General features: G+C 55.6%; 1 protein-coding gene across 7 annotated transcripts in view; it reads left to right on the top strand.

The window, feature by feature from the left end:
* The window catches only part of TAFA5 (TAFA chemokine like family member 5), a 311,243-nt gene that overhangs the window by 72,151 nt on the left and 220,093 nt on the right, over window positions 1-18,999 (top strand). For 2 of the 7 annotated variants that reach the window (XM_077949083.1, XM_028827579.2), the window contains exon 1: window positions 11,850-12,248. The exons of 4 other annotated variants lie outside the window; for them this stretch is intronic. In XM_077949083.1, the coding sequence (XP_077805209.1) occupies window positions 12,158-12,248 (91 nt within the window). In that variant the 5' untranslated portion in view covers window positions 11,850-12,157. Of the gene's footprint in view, window positions 1-11,778; window positions 12,249-18,999 lie in introns of those variants that run through there. One more of the 7 variants, XM_028827581.2, reaches the window with a different exon arrangement.

Here is an 18,999-nt window from a genome sequence, read left to right as displayed (position 1 = left end):
AGTGAGCTGGAATTCTGCTGTCACATGTGGTCTGGTCATTGTCCTTCTGGGTGGCCAGTCAGCCCACTGGGGGCTCTGAGAAAGGTGCACACCACGGGCTGGGGCTCAGGGTCTTCTCCCGAGAGTGAGGGGCTGGAGCATCCGTGGGCCCAGCTCTGCAGGCCTTAGCTCAGGGCCACTCCACATGGAGTCACTGGCCCCAGGGACTGCAGCCTCCTTCTCCATTGGGCAGAGTGGGCTCCAGCCGTTGGAGAAAGCTTCCAGGCCTGGCACATGTGTACTGGTCCTTGGGAGCCACTGAGGGAATGTCCTGGGGGTTCCATCAACTTTTCTAGCGAGACTCAGTTCACCATAACCAGCATGGAAGCAGGACGGCTGCCCCATAGTGGGTGCCTTCGGTGCCACACACAGCCTAAGACATCCCCCCAGTGGCCCTGCAAAGAAGATGAGGGGCAGAAGCTGTGGCTGGGAGAGTTGTAAGCTGGCATCTCCATCCATGAGGGGTTAGAGGGGAATGAAAATGCACGGCCACACACCTGCTGTCTTTGCTCTGCACTCTGCCTTCTCGTGGCCATGGTAAGATGGTGGCTGGGGAGCCTCTTGGCCGTGGTGGGGCTAAGAGGAGCTTCCCTGGAGGAGAATGGACATGGTCACGGCAGGCGGGAGCAGACTCCCTGCCCATGTGAGGGCATGTGGGCTCTGGCTTGGGGCAGGCCTAGGGAACAGGCAAGACCCCACTGTCACAGCCAAGTGCTGGGTGGGATGTGAGCCCTGAGAAGGCACAGTAGGCGGGGCACTCAGGCGCTGGCTGCAAGGGATGGGAAGTGGCCCTCCTAGCTGTGGGTAGAGGAGTGGGAACATAGATGTCCCAGATCCAGGCCCTCTGGCTTGATGGACAGCAAAGTCGTAGAAGTGGCTGTGGGATGATGCTCCTGTTTTAGTTTCACAAATGCGTGATGCTCCGTTCCCAGCAATGTGTAAATAAATATTCAGTGCACCAGGTCCACCAATACCTAACTCTCTTCAACTCTGCTTAGCTCAACCTGCCTGGCTGGTGCCAGCCTTGGGCAGGATCTGAGGTTTTCCCCCATCAATTGAAGGCTTTTAGGCATCCACAGATAAACTGTTATTCTCAGGTCTTAGATTCTGAACGTCCACCTACCACGTGAGAGCACTGCCTCACTCTGGCACTGCTGAGAGGATTTCCAGGGCCTTGCACCCACCCCAGCCCTGTGCTCAGCCCTCAGGAGCACACATGCTGGCTTCAGCCATGGATCTTGTCCCCCTTGTGGGACTAGAATTGCCTTGGAGCAGTGGCTTGAGATGGCAGGTCTGGGTTTTATTCTCTCCTGATTGTTCCTTGCCTACACCAAAACCAGGGATGGGTGGATGGATGGATGAACTGATGGGTAGACAAATGGATGGATGGATGGATGGATGGATGGATGGATGGATGGATGGATGGATGATAGATAGATAGATAGATAGATAGATAGATAGATAGATAGATGAATGATAGGTAGATGAGTAGATGGATGATAGATGATGAATAGATGTGCAGCTGGATGGATGGATGGATGGATGGATGGATGGATGGATGGATGGACAAACAGATGTATGATGGATGGATTGTGGCTAGATGGATGATGGATAGATGATGAGTTGATGATAGATGGATGGATGGATGATGGATGAATGATAGGTGAATATGGATAGATGATGGATGGATGGATGAATGGACAAACGGATGTATGATGGATGGATTGTGGCTAGATGGATGATGGATAGATGATGGGTTGATGATAGAGAGATGGATGGATGGATGATGGATGAATGATAGGTGGATATGGATAGATAGATGATGGATGGATGGATGATGAATGGATGATAGGTGGATGAAGAATGGATGGTGATGGGTGGATGGATGGTGGATGGATGGATGGGTGGATGGTAGGTGGATGGATGATGGATGATGAATGGTAGATGGGTGATGGATGATTGATTGATGGAGGAATGGATGGTGGATGGGTGAATGACAGATGGATGGATGACGTACAGATGGACAAATGGGTGAGTGGAAAGATGAAGGGGCCTATGAGGATGTTTGGCCTCTTCAGGGAGGTAGCAGGGGCCTCCCAGGTACACCGAGCTTTAGCCTACCCTCTCCTTGTGCTGCCGTAGGCAGGTTGCTGAGCTGCCTGAGCCTTAGTTTCCTCAGCAATACATTGGTGGTGGGGGAGGAGTGGAATCTTTGCTTCAGAAGGTTGTGAGAAGTAAACGGGGTGAGGTGTGTAAAGGGTGTGGCCCATAGAGGAGCCAGCCCTTGATCATGCTGTCCTGCTTTTGCCTCTGTCCTCCTCAGAAGCATTTTTCAAAGGCCTGGGACCATGCAGCCCACGTGGTTCTGCAGCTTGCTGTAGTTTGCTTGCCACTGTGGCTTCATGATTTACGCCTGGGGATGTCAGTGGGCTGGGTGTGTCCTTTCTCCTTTGCTCCGCAGACGGCTGCCTGTGGACTGGCCGCACCGGATCCCCTTTCCCTGCCAAAGGGCACTTGTGTTGTTTGCAGGTTTCGCTGATCCACTTGTGGAGGGGCCTTTCTCCACACGGGCAGGTGCTGCTTTGGGGTATTTTCTGAAGAACAGAACTTCCAGATTTCGGGTGGGAGCATCTTGAATTTGCTTTCATTTTCCTTAGGATGGTTGAATAGGAAATGATTGTTTTTAAACAAAAACACACACAAAAAATGTGTTTGCTTCCCTGAGGGGCAGGCTGAGCCCTCACCTGGGGAGAGCATCCCCCTGCGTGCTGCCCGCCTGGCCTCCGGAAGGCTGCTGGGAGGGCCCTCGTGCGTGCCCATCTGTTTCCGAGGACCGGGGGTAGCAGGCGCCCTCCCCAGGCTGAGTGCTTTCCTCCCAGCCTTATTAGGAAATGCTTTAAAAGGACAATCCCCACTTTGAGTGAATGGGATCTATTAAGCCCAGCGAAAGTGTGAGTTAATGTGTGCAGAGAAAAGATAAGAATTTCAAAAAGGAGAGCAGGGTGATCGTGGGTGCGGGTCTAGAGATAAGAGCCCCTGCGGTTGCTGCGGGCGGGGATTGGCGGGCATGGCTGGCAGGGCTGGCCAGGGTGGGCAGGTGGCCTGAGGGGAGGGGGGACAGGCCTGCTCCTCCAAAGGTCCCCTCCCAGCTCCCTCCTCCTATCTGCATTCACTCGGAACTCACCAGCTGGTCACACATCCTCCAAACTCCCCCGGGTGAGCTTGGGAACGAAGAGCAGCTTTGCTGTCTGGGTGCCCCGGGCTGTGGCAGGGGTGGCTGGGGCTGTGGGAACAGGTGTAACACCGCAGTCTGCAGGGTGGCCTGGGGAATGAGTTCTCGCAGGATGATGGTCAAGCAGGGCATCCCTGGCTGAGGCTCAGCCCATACAAGGCCCTGCTGGGCAGGCCTGGGAATGGGCAGAGGTTTGGCTACAATGGAGTGGCCTGCAGTCCTAGAGCTGGGAGGTGAGACCAGTGAAGATCGTGGATCCACCGTGGGCAGCGTCTGTGCCAGCTGGGGAGCTTCAGTCCCATCTAGGGGACAGTGAGAAGTTCACGGCCTCTATTTTCTGGGTATGCCAGAGGAGGTCACAAAAGAAATGAAAGTAAAACAGCCAAACCCTGGGCTAGCAGGAAGTCTGTCTTCACCCTTGTGACGGAGCCCACAGGACCTGCCTGGACTCGGCCTCAGCCATCCAGAGGCCCAGCTGGTAGCAAGAGAAAGCAGCACCTTTGTCCTGCCCTGGCCTGCACCTCCATCTTCTCTCTTTTCCTCCGGATACTGGTGGCCTTTCCTCTTCTGGTTTTCTCTCTCTTCTATCACCTGCTCTGCTCACGTCTCGTCTGCTCCAGAGACAGGATGTGCAACTCAGCCTGGGTATGAAGCACGGAGGAGAGGTCAGAGCCAGCCCTGCCAGGGCATCTACCCTTGGTGCAGAATCAAATCTTGAGCTCAGATGAAGATTCTCTTCTGGGAGTGACTCCAGACAAGGGCTGGCTGGGACATCTCTCTGAAATCTCACAACAGTGTGTCCCAGAGATCTCCTTGGGGACAAGATACGGCCTCTTCCACGGATGCCGAAGGAAAAGGAGGAAAGAAAACGTTGTTTGAGGCCAACCATGTGTGGTATTCTCTGCCCGCACTTGCTGTAATCCTTGCAGTGGGCGTCAGTGAGGACTCGGGGCACGGGGAGACTAATGACTGGCCAGCGGTCTGGTCACACCGGTGGCTGGACCTGTGACCAGTGGTCCTTCCCCGACAAAGCCCGTTGCTTTTTGCCCCATGCTGCCCCTGACTGCCAGCCCAGGCTCCCCCTGAAGCCCCATTGCCCTTCTTTAGATCTCCTTCCAGTGTCCAGCAGTAGTGAGCACAGCCTGCAGGGCCGGGTGGGGGACAAGGGCAGACAAGGGCAGAGCATCCTCTTGTGCTCACAGCCAGGGCCATCAGACACCATCCATTCTGAACCCCCAGCCAGCTCTGAAGGAGGGACAGGGCTGGGCTGTAAGCAGACTGGGGCCTGGGGGCCTGAGTCACAGGAGTCCTCACTGGCTGCTCCTACACTGCCGCCTCCCCTCTCTGGTGCCTGGTTTTGACCTCTGTGGGATGCGGACAGCTGCCTGGGGTGTGCCAAGCACTGCAGGTGGCTGCAGTTACTCAGAAGAGGGCAACCTTTGAGGACAATGGATGCGGGGCCACAGGCCACGGATACTCCGACTTCAGCTCCAGAGGAGTGTGGGGTGGGTACAGTCATGGAAGTTTCTGGAAACTGCAAAACCTGGCCCGGCCCTGACATTTGAAATGACCCTTTGCTTCTCACCATGCGCTTGGCATCGATTCAATAAACCGTGTACTTGGGGTGTCTCTGGGGGTCTGGGCACCTTTCTGTTTTGTGAACTCTGGGATGGCTGGTCTGATAGTGGACTTGAAGGCTGCCAAGGACATGGGAACTGCGGCTACTACAATCAAGGCCCATGGGTGTGTAGCATTCCTGTGAGCACCGTGGTCCCTCCTCCCCAGAGCAACCTCAGCGCTCCCGACCTTGGTCGTGCACATGGTGCCCATGGAAGCCGCTCTGCATTGCCACGGGCCCGGTCTGCCAGCATTGCATTGCTGATCCTGGCTGACACGGGGGCTGCGCTCGTCAAGTGGCCATGGAAGTGCATGCTGACCCGACCCACGTGTATCCCCAGGAGTGGCCTCCCGCAGGCCTTGCTTGGGTCCCGGGTGCTGGTGAGGCCTGTGGCTGCTTTCCAGGCCTGACCTCAGCATGTGGCTGGTGTGCCCTCTCACTGTCTTCCAGGCCCAGAAAGAGGCAGGAACTATGGCCTGCCATGCTCTAGTCCCTCTGGGGACTTCTTCGGGCCCTCAGGGGCCATGCTGGATTTACCCCAATGTCCTGGCTGCCGGTGTCCCTGCACACATAGCCACAGTGCCAGAGGCCTCCCTGAGGCTGTGCTGTTCCTGGCCGACATGCTCACATGGAGATCACCCCTCTTTCTGGCTCAGCCTCACTCCTCTGCCCCCCACACTGCCCTGGCAGGGCCCTACTGCGTTGCATCTGCCCCGCCTTCCTGTCCACACTGGATGGATTCTGCCCGTTGATCAAGGCCAACATCACAACCTCCTCCCTGCCTCGTGGCCTGCGATTGTTAGGGGCGTGTGTATGACCATGCCTACTGAAAACACAGCTGAGGCTGCCTTTATCTTTGCCTGTATGTGTATATACCACTTCCTCCTTTTCCTCAAACAGGGCAAAGCATTACATTATATGAATGTAACACAATTGATCTACATTGTTTTTATGAGACTAGGGTATCTCAAATTGCAGAACATACATGACACATATGGTAAAAAACAAATTGCAATGACAAAGGAAAGTTCCAAATGAAAAGCAGGATTATGCCTCCTCCGTCCTGGCATCCAGGCCTTTCCCCAGGGACAAAATGGTTAACAGCTGCTTTCTTAACTAGCCTGGCCCTGATCACTATACGTTTTTATTTTCAACATGCATGATGTCAGCAGCACACACTCAAACTGTGACTTCTTAATTCATCACCTCTGGTCAGGACCTCCTCACTTTCCATTTTGAACAGGAAAAAAACAGAGGACTTACTTTCTCCATTAAAACACTGCCTTCCATTTTTCATTCCTCTATTACGTAGTTAATGGTCAGATTTGAGAATTTACATTTAGGTTTCTACGATTAATTTGTGTACATGTTGATTTTAAAACTTGAATGGAATTAAAGGACATTTATAATTCTATCCCATACATGTTTATAGCAGAAGGAAGATTTCTGACTAGAACCATGAAGAAAGAGAGATACTATTGTAAAGATTTTACCAGTTGGAGATTCTTTCAAGTACCAAGGCCTAAAGTATCTTTATACCTATTCTTCACAGTTCATTCTACTTCTAGAGAGTCAAATGTGCTACATTTTCCTTTATCCCATATCTTCAGGTACGGTCCCTTGATTCCTTTCTCTGGTGGAGTATAACCTAGATCAGCTTTTCCTATAAGGGATGGGAGTAGTAAACTGAACTTCTGAATTGCCTCAAATGGTATGTATGCTTTGTTAGCTGTTTAGCTGGGTATAAAATTCTAGGTCTTCTATCTTTTCCCATCAGAATCTGAAGTCAGTGCTCCACTGTCTTCAAGAAGCCAGGGTTTCTAAAGCAAAATTGAGTATCAACTCATTTCTTTCCTCATAGAACATTTTTTGTTGTTATTGTTGTTGTTTTTTCTTCTTTGGTTTTTTTTTTGTTTGTTTGTTTGTTTTTTTTTTTTGTTTGTTTGTTTTTTTTTGAGACAAAGTCTCGCTCTGTTGCCAGGCTGGAGTGCAGTGGCACAATCTCGGCTCACTGCAACCTCTGCCTCCTGGGTTCAAGAGATTCTCCTGCCTCAGCATCTGGAGTACCTGGGATTACAGGCACCCACAACCACGTCCAGATAATTTTTGTCTTTTTAGTAGAGACAGGGTTTCACCATGTTGGCCAGGATGGTCACAATCTCCTGACCTCGTGATCTGTCTGCCTTGGCCTCCCAAAGTGCTGGGATTACAGGCCATGAGCCACTGTGCCTAGCCTGTTTTTTTGTTTGTTTGTTTGTTTGTTTGTTTTGCTTTTTTAAAAACAATTATGCAAGGTTTTCTTGCATTGGTCGGCTCTAGGTGTCTGTCCATTAGATCTAATCAGAATATGATAAGTCTCTACAATCTGAAGATGTGTAGTTATTTATTTGACTATTTCCTCCTCTTTGTTGCCTTTTATTCTCCTTTAGAACTTCTAATAAATGAAAGTTGGATGCCTAGGATATACCTTCTAGGTCTCAAATTTTCCATAATTTTTCACCTTTCTGTGTGCTCTCCACTCTTGTAAACATATTTGACTTTCCTTTCCACAGCCCAGTCTTCATTCATTCCCATTTTACCATTCAGTGTATACCCTAGATCTTAAAATGAGCCAGTCACATTAACTTCAAACAGTTTTTTTCTTGCTTTTTGCCTTTTTTTCCCCCAGGAGTCTGGTTTTCTCTTATTGCTACTATGTTCTTTCAAATTTTTTGAGAATGATGCTATTTAGAATAATCACAATTACGGTTATGATTATTTTCCCTGAATTATTTCTGTCCCCTAAGGTTCACGTGTAGAGTATGCATAGCTGAGCCTGACTTCTCTTTCATGCCTCTAGCTTTCTGCAAACACCTAGTGATGTCTGCCTGCTAGGTCCTGTCTGTATAGGAATAAGGTTGAGGTGTGTGTAGTGACTGGTCAGTGTGAATCACCTCTGCCCTGTGTAGCCCAACAGGCTTCTTACTTGACCACGAGAGTTTACTGTATTCCCTTGGAACTGGCAAGGTGCGTGGACAGGTGGGCCACCTTGGAGGTGGGCATGCAGCCGATGGGCAAATAGAATCCCCACATTTGCTGGTGCTGGCAGGCTTGACCCTGGGGACAGGTGCTTTTGTGCATTTCACTCTTGGGAGGAATTGTGCTACCTTTGGACCTGCTGACCCTGCTTCTCATGAATGACCAAAGTCTTTAACTCTGCTCTGCCCTGGTTTTTTCTTGGACCCTGAGTTTTTCACTCCAGAAGCAGGTTCCCGGCTTTCTTGTGTGCCATAGGCCTGTTTGGAAGTCTGGTGAAGCCTGTGCTACCCATCTCAGGACAAACTAAAAATACCTGATGAAGAAGTTCAATTATATCCACATGCAGTTAGCAAATGGTAAAAAGCCTATTTTGATATAGTAATGTGTTTTCTTTAGGAAAACATTACATACAAAGTCTAGTAGTGGGATGACCATAATTTGAAGTAATGGTGAAAATAAGCAATAGATTGAGATATCTGCAAGAGCTGTAATGTGATATGAAAATACCTGTGATTTTTGTTGGTGACAAAGTCATAGTTATGGCTAAAGTATTGTGTTTACTGCCTACATGCCTAATTGAAGGCAGTGTTGAATTTCAGTTAGAGATACGTTAAAGAAAATGCTCACTTTCTCCATCCAAAGTCCCACACCTCAGGCACTGTGGGGACTGTCCCCAGGCAGAAGGCAATCCCTCTGTGGACAGCTTTCCTCTGGCTCTGGTCTGAGCTACACTAGCCTTAAAGCAGCAGTTTGCAGGGGCTTGGGGCAACACACACCCACCTGGCACTGTGGAAGTGCAGCTCTTTGGCCAAGTGCCCTCCTGCCTGGACACCTGGCCATGCCCCTGGTTCGTTCCACCTTCTCGGGAGGATGTGGGCATCCTTCTGTTGGTTCCCATCACAGTTTCTTCTCCTATCTAGACACTGGACCCAGGACCCCCTCACCCTTTCTGGCTTGCTTAGTGTTTTGATTCCCAACGCAGTAATGGTTTCAGTATTTGTAAAGGGTCTTTCCTGCCATGTCAGTAAGACCCTTGGTGTCTCCTCCTGAGATGTGTGTTAGTTTTATCTGGCTCAGGTGTTCACACTGCCATCTGGAGCTGACTTGCCAATGGCACCCAGGGCCTTTTTGGTCTGCACTGTTAACTCACTCTTCGGAAGCCCTGCACGAGGTTCTTGAGTTTGCAGCTGTGATTGCTTTTAAAGGTGTAAGCAATGCCACATGCGTTTACTAGGAGGAAGCCTTGGTGCCCCCAGAAGTGTGATGGTGGTCCCCCAACGTTAGGCACGGAGGTCCTCCTGTCCTTCCTGTTGAAAGTGAGTTGGTGGGCCATGCCTCTATTGATAAACTTTCTCCCCCCCCCCCTTTGTCCTCGTTACTTCTCTTTACAGAAGGATCTTCCAAATGTAGTTCTTAAAGATTCCCCCGGTGAATGTAGCATACCTTTCTATTTTCAGAATTTCAAATAATATGCACCTGATTGGGCTCACAGTGCGTGTCAAGGGCAGGCTCTCTCTCCTGATTGAGGTCCCTTTGGGGGCCAGGGGTGAGCACATGTGATACGCACGCAGAAGCCCCCCGAGCCCTCTGACTGGGGAGCCCTGTGCCAGGTGAGGGATGAAGGCCAACGACCTTGGTGGAGGTCAGGCTCTGCCAGCCAGGCAGGGTGGGTTCCTGAGGAACTGCTGCCTTAGAGCTTTTCTAGAGAATGTCTAGGGGTGGAGAGCAGGAAAGAGTGGGGTGCTTATAGGAAATGGGGTTTTGAAGCGGATTGCATGAGCAGAGAGAATGGCTAGTCCCTCCCAGGGCAGATCCAGAGCTGCTTAGTTGCTTGGCTGGTGTGAGGCTGGGGCCACTCCTTTAGGTGAGAGGAGTCGGATGGGGCATTCTTGTCTCTCCTGGATGTTTTCGGGGGCAGGTGGAGGGTGATGAGCCAGAGGTGAAGAACTGCTTCGTGGATGGGCTCTCCCCTGGCCAGGTGCTGGGCACCACAGAGCCACGTCAGGCAGACAGCATGAAGCTTGGGGGCTGGTCCTGACTCTGCCCTTGACTTTCTGGTTGATGTGAGACCAGTTGCCATGCCTCTATAAGCCTCAGTTTCCCTAGATGCATACTGATGGGCTTGATCTATCTGACCTCCAAGAGCCCTTCAGAACCAGGCCTCTTTCCCTTCCTGCTACATCAATACTGGTGCAAGGAGGAGACAGCCTTCATGTGAACCACATGCACCGCAGGCACCAGCACTGCCCCCACCCCGCACAGGCCAGGACAGAGGTTCAGGGTCCTAGGAAGCTTAAGCCCTGATTCTTGCCCGCTGCTCTTTCCTGGGCATTTGAAATTGAATTTCAAATTCAATTCGGGCAAAACTACCTTGAGGCCGACCACACTGGTCTTGGTGCTGGGCTCTGGTCCGACCCCCTGACGAGGACACCCGTGCCCCCTGCTCTGCCTTGCGGGGTTGGGGAGCAAAAGCGGCCCAAAACAAAGACCCGTTCTTCCTAGAGGCGGAAAGGGAGGCAGTGCAGGGAGGCGTCCGTTTGTTTCCCCTGGAACGGAACGGAAAGAGGGCATTAACTGTGCGCCCATGCTCTTGGGTGCAGGGCAGCTGGCTGAAGGGCGGCACACAGTAGAGGCAGGTGTGTGTGTGTGTGTGTGTGTGTGTGTGTGTGTGTGTGTGTGTGTGCAGGGCAGCTGATTGGAGGGCGGCACACAGTAGGGGCAGGTGGGTGGGTGGGTGGGGGTGTCTGTGTGTGTGTGTGTGTGTGTTTCCAGGCAGATGTGCCATTTTCAGAAGCCGCGGGACCAGCCTCCTCCGAGCCCTCCCAGCCGCTGGTCGGGCCCGGCTGGGGCGGTACCTGGGCCCGGGTTTCCCTGTCTCTCCCGGGGCCTTGGGTGCCAGGGAGGCTGGGCGCAACTCGAGGCCCCGCGTCCTTTCTCCCGCGCCAGCAGGGCCGGCTCTGCAGTGAGGCCCCTGCGCACCTAGGTGGAGCCCGACCCGCAGTTTTCGGCTGGGCCGGCCCCACCTGACCCGCCGGCGCGCCAGGCGGGGGCGCTGCAGGGCGGGGTCCCCGGGGTCCCTCGCGGCCCAGTGCGCATCGGCGGCTCCGCGGCCGGGAGGAGCGCAGACGGCGGCGGGCGCGGGCCAGAGTCCGAGGCTGCGCGGGCCCGGCCACCTGGGCTGGCAGCGACTGCGCCGCGCTCCCCCTCCCGCCGCCTCCCCCGAGGAGCCGGCGCCGAGCCGAGCGGGCGGGCGCGCGCGTCCAGGCCGGAGCAGCAGCGTCCCGCGGGCGGCGAGGCGCGCAGCGTCGCCGGCCCCACCTGTAGGCGCGGCAGCCACCGGCACCGGCACGGGCAGCGGCGGCCCAGCGCAGGCAGCCCAGGGGCGCGGCGGGCCCGGACCTCGTCCCGGCCGCGGCGGCGGAGGCGCGGGCTGCTGGGAGCGCGGAGGCCGGCACCGTCCGGGGGGGACCGGCCCGCCAGCCCCGGGCCGCGCAAGTTCGATCGCCGCGGGCTCGGCCGGGCCGCGCGGGCCCCGGCGGCGGCGATGGTGCGGCAGCCCCGCGCCCGGCGCGCAGCCCCGGCCCCGAGCCTGGCCCGCCGCGGCGGCGGTGGCGGCGGCGGCGCGGCGGCCCCCTGAGCCCCGGGCCGGAGCGAGCGCGGGCGGCGGAGGCGGCGGCGGCGGCGGAGGAGGAGGAGGAAGAAGAGGAGGAGGAGGAAGAGGAGGAGGAGGAAGAAGGCGACACCGAGCAGCGGGCGGTGGGGGGGCGACAGGCGGAGGAGGGGGCCGGGGCCGCGCCGGACCCCCCCGCGCCGCCCGGCCGTTGCGCAATCCGCGGCCCGCCGTCCGGGCCCTGCTGGCGGTGCGGCTCCGGGGGCGGCGGCGGGGCTGATTCATGGGGCCGCGGCGGCCGCCCCCCCGCGCCCGGGCCCCCGGCGCCCCGCAGCCAGCGATGGTGGCCGAGTGGTCGGAGCGGCGGCCGCCGCGGCCGGAGACTTTCTGCTAACCTCCCCGCCCCCGCCCGCCCCCTCCCCGGCGCCCCCCTCCCCCCCGCCCGCTCCCCTCCCCCCTGCCCAAAAAGACACAAATCGCCTCCCGGAGTGGCGCCTCCAGTCGCGGCGGAGCGCGGCGTTGGCGGCGGATGGAGGGCGCGAGCGGGCGGCCGCGGAGGCTGCACCCGGCGGGGCGCTGATGCGGCGCCTGGACCTCAGCTGCGCGACTTCGGGGGCGTCGGCCGAGTTGGGACTCCGCGATGCAGCTCCTGAAGGCTCTCTGGGCACTGGCAGGGGCCGCGCTCTGCTGCTTCCTCGTCCTGGTGATCCACGCGCAGTTCCTCAAAGAAGGTAATTGTCCCTGGGCGCTCGGACCGGTCCCCCGGCGCAGTCCTCCGCGCTCTGCCAGGCTCGCGGCGGCCCCGGCGCCCGACCCGGCTTCCAGCATGTTCCGCTGCCGCCGCGCTCGCCCGAGGCTCGTGGAGCGCCACTGCGGGCCCGGAGCGGCCGGCGGCGCGACCCTGACAGGAGTCCGGCCCCCCGCGGATCTCGCCGACCCGCGCCCATCGGGGCTGACCGGCAAGGCGCGGGATCCGGGCGCGCTGCGTCCTCGGTTCCTCTGGCGCCGACCCGGATCCCCGACCCAAGCCGAGGCTGCCGTTCCCATCCCCTGCCCCACACCGCTCGGTGGCAGCGGCGCCCGCCCGCACGTCGCGGGCCCTCGGTAGATGGCACCAGCGCTCCACGTTGGCCGGCCGGGCTGGGGCGGGAGCGGAGCTGGGACCCGCCAGGGTGGACACCGGACTGGGACCCGCGGGCGTCGGGGAAACCGGCCTGCGCACCCGTTTCCCAGGGCCCAAGCCGCCTTCCAGCGACCCATAGGCTCGGGAAGCAGGGGCTTGGTCACCCGGGTGCGCAGGTCCCCGCACCAAGTTCTGCCCCTGCCCTCTTGGTCTCTGCTAGACTGCAGGGCAGTCTGGGACTATGGAGGCGCCCAGGGTAACTGTTGGACCCTGGTAGCTAGAGAGGCCCTTTGGACTGGGAAGCATCTTACTGGGGGTTTGGGGGCAGGGCCACACCTCCTCTGATGGGAGGTCTGTGGGCTCCAGGCACCCCAGATGCACTCCTGGAAACTTCCTGGTTTCGGGGCCAGACTCCTTTTGCAGGGCTCCTGGTGCACAGCGGGATCAGCCTGACCTGTCATAGCAGACTGGGGGCAACTAAGTCATTGGCCTCCCCCGGGGCACCCCTGCTCATGGGTACTGGGCCACAGGCTGAGCCAGCTCCGCCTGGTGCTCCCCTTGGTCCGCTGGGAAGGCTGAGCACCGGAGGGCTCCTGTGTGGCCGGTAACGCGCTGGGTTCTCATTAGCTCTGGGCTCCTGCAAAGGAAGGGCTTGCAACATTCAGCTGCTTCCCTGACTAATTAATAAGCTCCTGGAAGCTTGGGGAAGTAGGTAGGTGCAGGAGCCTGACCCCAGACCCTGTGACCTCCACGGGCCTGGTGTCCGCTTCCCTCCCTTGCTTTTGGATGTGGGCACCAAGTACAGAGGAGGACCAGGTCTGAAGGGAGAGAAGGCTACCCCAGGACTCTGCTGCGGGCCTTGGCCTGCCAGCCCGGGCTTGCGGGGACCCTTCCCGAGGTGGGAGGCCCAACTTCTTCCTGCTGCCTTACTGACCCACTTCAGGAGTGGGTGGTTCTGGCCTAGGGCAGTGGCCCTTGGGGCCAGGGAGGCCATTGTTCCTGCTGAGGAGTCATTGGGTCCAGGCAAGCCCGCGAGGGGTGTCCTCCGCTGGTGTCCCCTGCCAGGACAGTGGGAGCCACCCCTGGTGCGTTCCAGGCACCTGGCAAAGGGGTCCCTGCTCTGCGGGGCCTGTTTGTGTTCCTGCTGCAAGTTCTCTGCCTCTCTGGCTGATCTTGAAGTTTCTGGGGGATTGGCTTGCAGAAAGGGGGTGCATGTGAAAATTTCAGTGTTTCTCTAAGTGCCCAGCTGTGTCCTGATACTCTGTGACGAAGCAAAGTTCCACGGACTTTTAAGCTGTGAGTTAGTAACAGGGGGGAGCTCCTGGCCATGTGGCTGGCCTGTGACGAGGGCTTCCTTTCTGCCTCGTCCTTCAGCACTGACCCAGTGCAGGTGCCTCCCAGGTGTCTCCTCTCCCCCTGAGGCTCCAGGTCTAAAGAACTCTGTGTTTTGGCTAAGAAGAAGGAGTTTCTGCCTCTCAGATGGGAAGGTCCAGGTGTGGAGCAGACCCAGGATTAAATACTGGTGGTGTTCGCTGAGTGGAGTACTTTTTGTGGATTTAGCCATTCACAGAGACCTCTGTGTTTACCTTGAAGCAGACACTCGTGTGTCGGTGTTGTGGAAGACGGTGCAGTCATAGATGCAGATGGGGTCAGCTGTACGCTGAGGGTACCGGTGCCTTTGGAAGAGCGATTGCAGGGTCCGAGTGTTTGTGCAGCCCTCCAGGCCTCCTGAAGTCCTGTCTCCCTGTCCCGAAGCGGTGGCCTTCACCACCCTGGGTTGAGCCCTGCTGCCTGTCTGTCTGGAAGGTCAGGACTTGGGCAGCCTCCCTGTCCTTGCTGAGATGCCTTTTTGGCCCCTTGGCGTCAGGAGCCCCAGGGGAGGCCTGGGGAACCAGCAGTGAGAGGCGCAGGGAGGGAGGTGGCGCACTCTGGTTCCTGGCTGATAGGCTCGGCCTGGGGCCACTCTCCTCCCAGCAGCCGCTGTCCAGCAGGAGGGAGGGAGCAATGAAGGCGGGTGGACAATTGTGACTTGTTGTCTGGGCCCGAGTGGGAAAGAGCTGTTTAAATTGCCATTTCCATGAATCTGTTTTTTTCAGGGGTGAAGAATGGGGGACCCAGGGAGCCATTTTTCCACACTTCTCCTTTTGTGTGGAGATAGAGGCCACCCCATGGCTAATCCGTCCCCCTCTGGCCACTTTGTCTTCCAGTGTTTGCGGAGATGAATAGGGCTGTGAACCGAGAGAGAGGCAAATTGTGGTCCATAATTGTAGCCTCGATACGTCCGAGCTTTGTGAGAACAGGTCCTGCCCACCGCACCAGGCCTGGCTGGGCAGCCACAGGCCCGGGAAGAAAGCAGGGCTGCAGTGTGGGGTCTGGCACTGGGGCCTGGGTAGCTGCTCATCTTGCCCTGTCGTCCTTAGGACATGCTGACTCTCCTCTGGGAGGGGAGAGCCATCCTTTCCTCAGGCATGTGCATGTTCTGTGTCTGCATGGAGTGTAGCTAACGTGGGGGACGAGGGCGGGAGTCCCAGGATGCTGATGGAAGAGCCGGACACTTCCTTAGGGCGCAGACGACATGTGTCACGGAGACGTGAGAGGGAAGCCAGTGCTTTATCTCCATCATCATGTTTGGCCTCCAAATACGGAGTTAAGGAAACAGCGAGAAGTATAAAAATATTTTCCACCTCCCTCTTCCAAAGACTTTACAATATTTTTCTGGAAGTCTTGAGTCACTTGGACTCCAGCACTCCAGCACAGATGAGCAGGCTTTGGTGTGGATGCTTAATGTAAACAGAAGAATAGGAAAATACTTCAAAGAGGAAGGAGTGCAGCGAGCCTGGGCCACCCGGGGCAGGCCACAGCGCAGAGAGGTGTCTGGGCTTTGGGACCCAAAGGGACATGAGAAAGCCGGGAAATCGTTCAGCCTGATCCTTTCTGAATGGGAGGGAGAACCCAGTGCCTCTTTGCCTTAAATGTGGATTTGAGGTTCAACTCTATCTCGGTAAATCCTTTTGGTGGCAGGGGAGTGCATGCGATGGCTTGAACGTGCTGTTCAAAAGCCTCTTTTGCAGGTTAATATTGAGAACTTTGCGTCCAGCGGCCCCGACACAGCGTACCCGGGCCTGGATTCCAGACGCGCTTTCGGAACCACTGTGGCGTGCCTGTCTTTGAGCAGCTGCTGGGAGGGCAGACTGTTGATCGAGTCAATGGGATTCAACTTCCATTGATTTAGTTAGCCGGCTCTTTCGGAAATGAGGCGTGCTCCTGCAAACCCGTGTGGCCCGTAACAAGGGGCGTGCTCAACTCCGTGGAGGCAATTGACGGTGTATTAATTGTTGTGGCTCTGTGCAGTCATCATTAATTGATGTCGTCTTTGCGAGATTAGCGGCCAATGCAGAGGGTTCATCTGTCTGTTAGATGGACCAGTTTATTTTTTAAGAAATGGATAGAGAACTTCTTAGGAGACACAGCACAGTTCCCGGCCCTAAGACTCCATCAAAAATATGTGCTGAATGCATACAGCCATTCTGTCCTGGAGGCGTAGAGCCAGGGCTGTGGGTGGGCCATGATGGGTTGGGCGAGGGCTTGGTAGATGCCCTTGAGGTTTTCCAGAGCAGCAAGGCCGTTCTTGGTGAGGGCTCGAGGCTGCACCGGGCTCCATTCTGAGTGTCTAATGGTGGTGGAGGAACTCATTGCACGCGGTGTGTGTGGAAGGAGGAGGGAGTTGGGCAGCTCTGTTCTCAGTGCTCACGGCCGGCTGTGCCCGCACACCTGCACCCAGTCTTGTTGTGGGGCGGCCCCGGCCCCCAGGCTCCGAGCTTGGAGCTGGCTGCTCATTTCTCCTGAGTCTCAGACTGTGTGTGGAGGGGTGCTGGGCTTTGTCTAGGGGCCCCGGGGGCTTCCCTAGCCCACTTCCTGGGTGCATTGTTTTTATGGCCCTGATGAGGTGTGCAGGCAGACAGGGTGCAGGGGCATTGCGGTGCCGGCCCCACCTGGAAGGTGTCCCTCAGCCTACCTCTCCCTGACCCTCCAGTAGACGCTGTTTGCAAGGCCAGGTAGTTGTGAATGGCTGCTGGGAGGGGTGGAAATGAAAAGGTGTTAAAAATAACCAACTCCTTTATCATCATTTACTATCATTTCTTGTGTGACACAGAATCTAAATAAAACCCACACTCACCGTAATGGGATTCTCATCTGCTGTGCCTCTGACAACTGTAAAAGTTAGAATGTGAAAGGACTGGAAATGGAGGTGACTTCCAGACACAAGTTGGCTCATCGCAGCCTTGCTGGGCGCAGGAGTCCCAGCCTCCCAGGCCTCCCAGCAAGGGCTGAGCCAGTGCCTGCTGAGGGCCAGGCTGGCAGTGGATGGGGCCAGCTGGGGGTCACTCCCACTGCACACTCGGGAGGATTGGATTGGGGCTGATCTTGCTGCCGGCATCTGTGGAAACTCATCAGTCTCCCATGTTGCTGTCATGCTGGGCATGGTGCAAGAAAGCCGTGCAGAGAATGGTTTTAGTCCTCACTCGGTGGTCTGGAGGTTGGTGGTTTTTGCCCGTCTCTGGGCGTGCAGCACTGTAGGAAAGCGGGCACTGGTGAGGCCATGTCCCTGCCTGGTGGAGTGCTGGCTGCAGACACAGCCCAAGAGCCCCTGGGCCTGGAGAAGGCGGGGTTGGGGGACAACCTTCTTGGAAGGATTCACTGCTGACATTTTCATATGTGTGCATATGTGTGTGTGTACATGTGCCTGCTTACGCGTAACTAAGTGCTCATAGGTGTTCATATTGTTGTGTGTGATCTTCTTAAACGTATAAACTACAGAATCATGCATTCTAAACCTCATTTAAAATACAGCCCCTTGGTTAGGGAGCAAGGCGTGCAGGCAGTAGTGTTCCTGGAGAGGGGAGGGAGGCAGCCCTCACCTTATTTACACAGAAACAGATCGATCTGTGGCTGCACTGTGATCTGAGCAGACAGGAAACGCAGAGCAAAGCACGCAGCTGTGGGTCTGCATGGAACATGTGACTGTTCGCTCACACAAGCACCCAGTGAGTGAACGGGGCTCCTTTGGCACCAACCATAGGACCCCATAGCCTTTGTACTGTGGGAGCCCTGACCTGGCTGTCGGGGCAGGCGGACCTTTTCTTTTCCTCCTCTTACCTGGACTCTGTGTGTGAGCCCACCTCTCCCAGAGACACGCACTGCGGTGCCCCCCAACAGAGACACACCACACACTGCATGCTGCACACACACACACCACAGAATACACCACACATACCACACACCCCACATGCTGCACACACTACATACCATACGCTGCACACCGCACACATACCATACACAAAATACAGCACAGGCCACACACAAAATACAGCACATGCCACACACAAAATACACCACACACAAAATACACCACACATACCACACACCTCACATGCTGCACACACTACATACCATACGCTGCACACCACACACATACCACACACAAAATACAGCACAGGCCACACACAAAATACAGCACATGCCACACACAAAATACACCACACACACAGTACACACCCCACACACACCACACAAAATACACCACACATACCACACACCCCACATGCTGCACACACTACATACCATACGCTGCACACCGCACATATACCACACACAAAATACACTACACACAAAATACAGCACATGCCACACACAAAATACACCACACACCCCACACAAAATACACCACACCCTACACACAAAATACACAACACACCACATGCCACACACATACCACACACACAGTGCACATCAAGCACAAAATATACACATACCACACACCACATACAAAATACACCACACACCTCATACCATGCTCACACACCACACACTAAATATGCACACATCACACACCCCCACACACCACACACAAAATATACTACACAGCACATGCCACACACACACCCCACACACACCACACACACAATGCACACCCCACACACACCACACAAAATACACCACACTCCACACGCACACATAACACACACAAAATACACCACACACACTGCGTGCCGCACACAGACACCACACACTAAATATATGCACACCACACCCCCCACACGCCACACACAAAATACACCACATACGACACACACATTACACACCACATACAAAATACACCACACACACACCACACACAAAATATACACACACCACACATACCACACACCAAATACACCACATACAGCACACACCACACACACTACACACTACACACAAAATATAACACAGACACCCCACACACACATCACACACAAAATATACACACACCACACACACACACACACACCATACATACCACACACAAAATATGCCACACA

Source organism: Macaca mulatta, chromosome 10 (assembly GCF_049350105.2).
Source record: "Macaca mulatta isolate MMU2019108-1 chromosome 10, T2T-MMU8v2.0, whole genome shotgun sequence".
In the NCBI taxonomy this organism is placed as follows: domain Eukaryota; kingdom Metazoa; phylum Chordata; class Mammalia; order Primates; family Cercopithecidae; genus Macaca; species Macaca mulatta.
The sequence above is the reverse complement of the archived record's forward strand: the minus strand, read 5'-3'. Positions and strand labels throughout refer to the sequence as shown.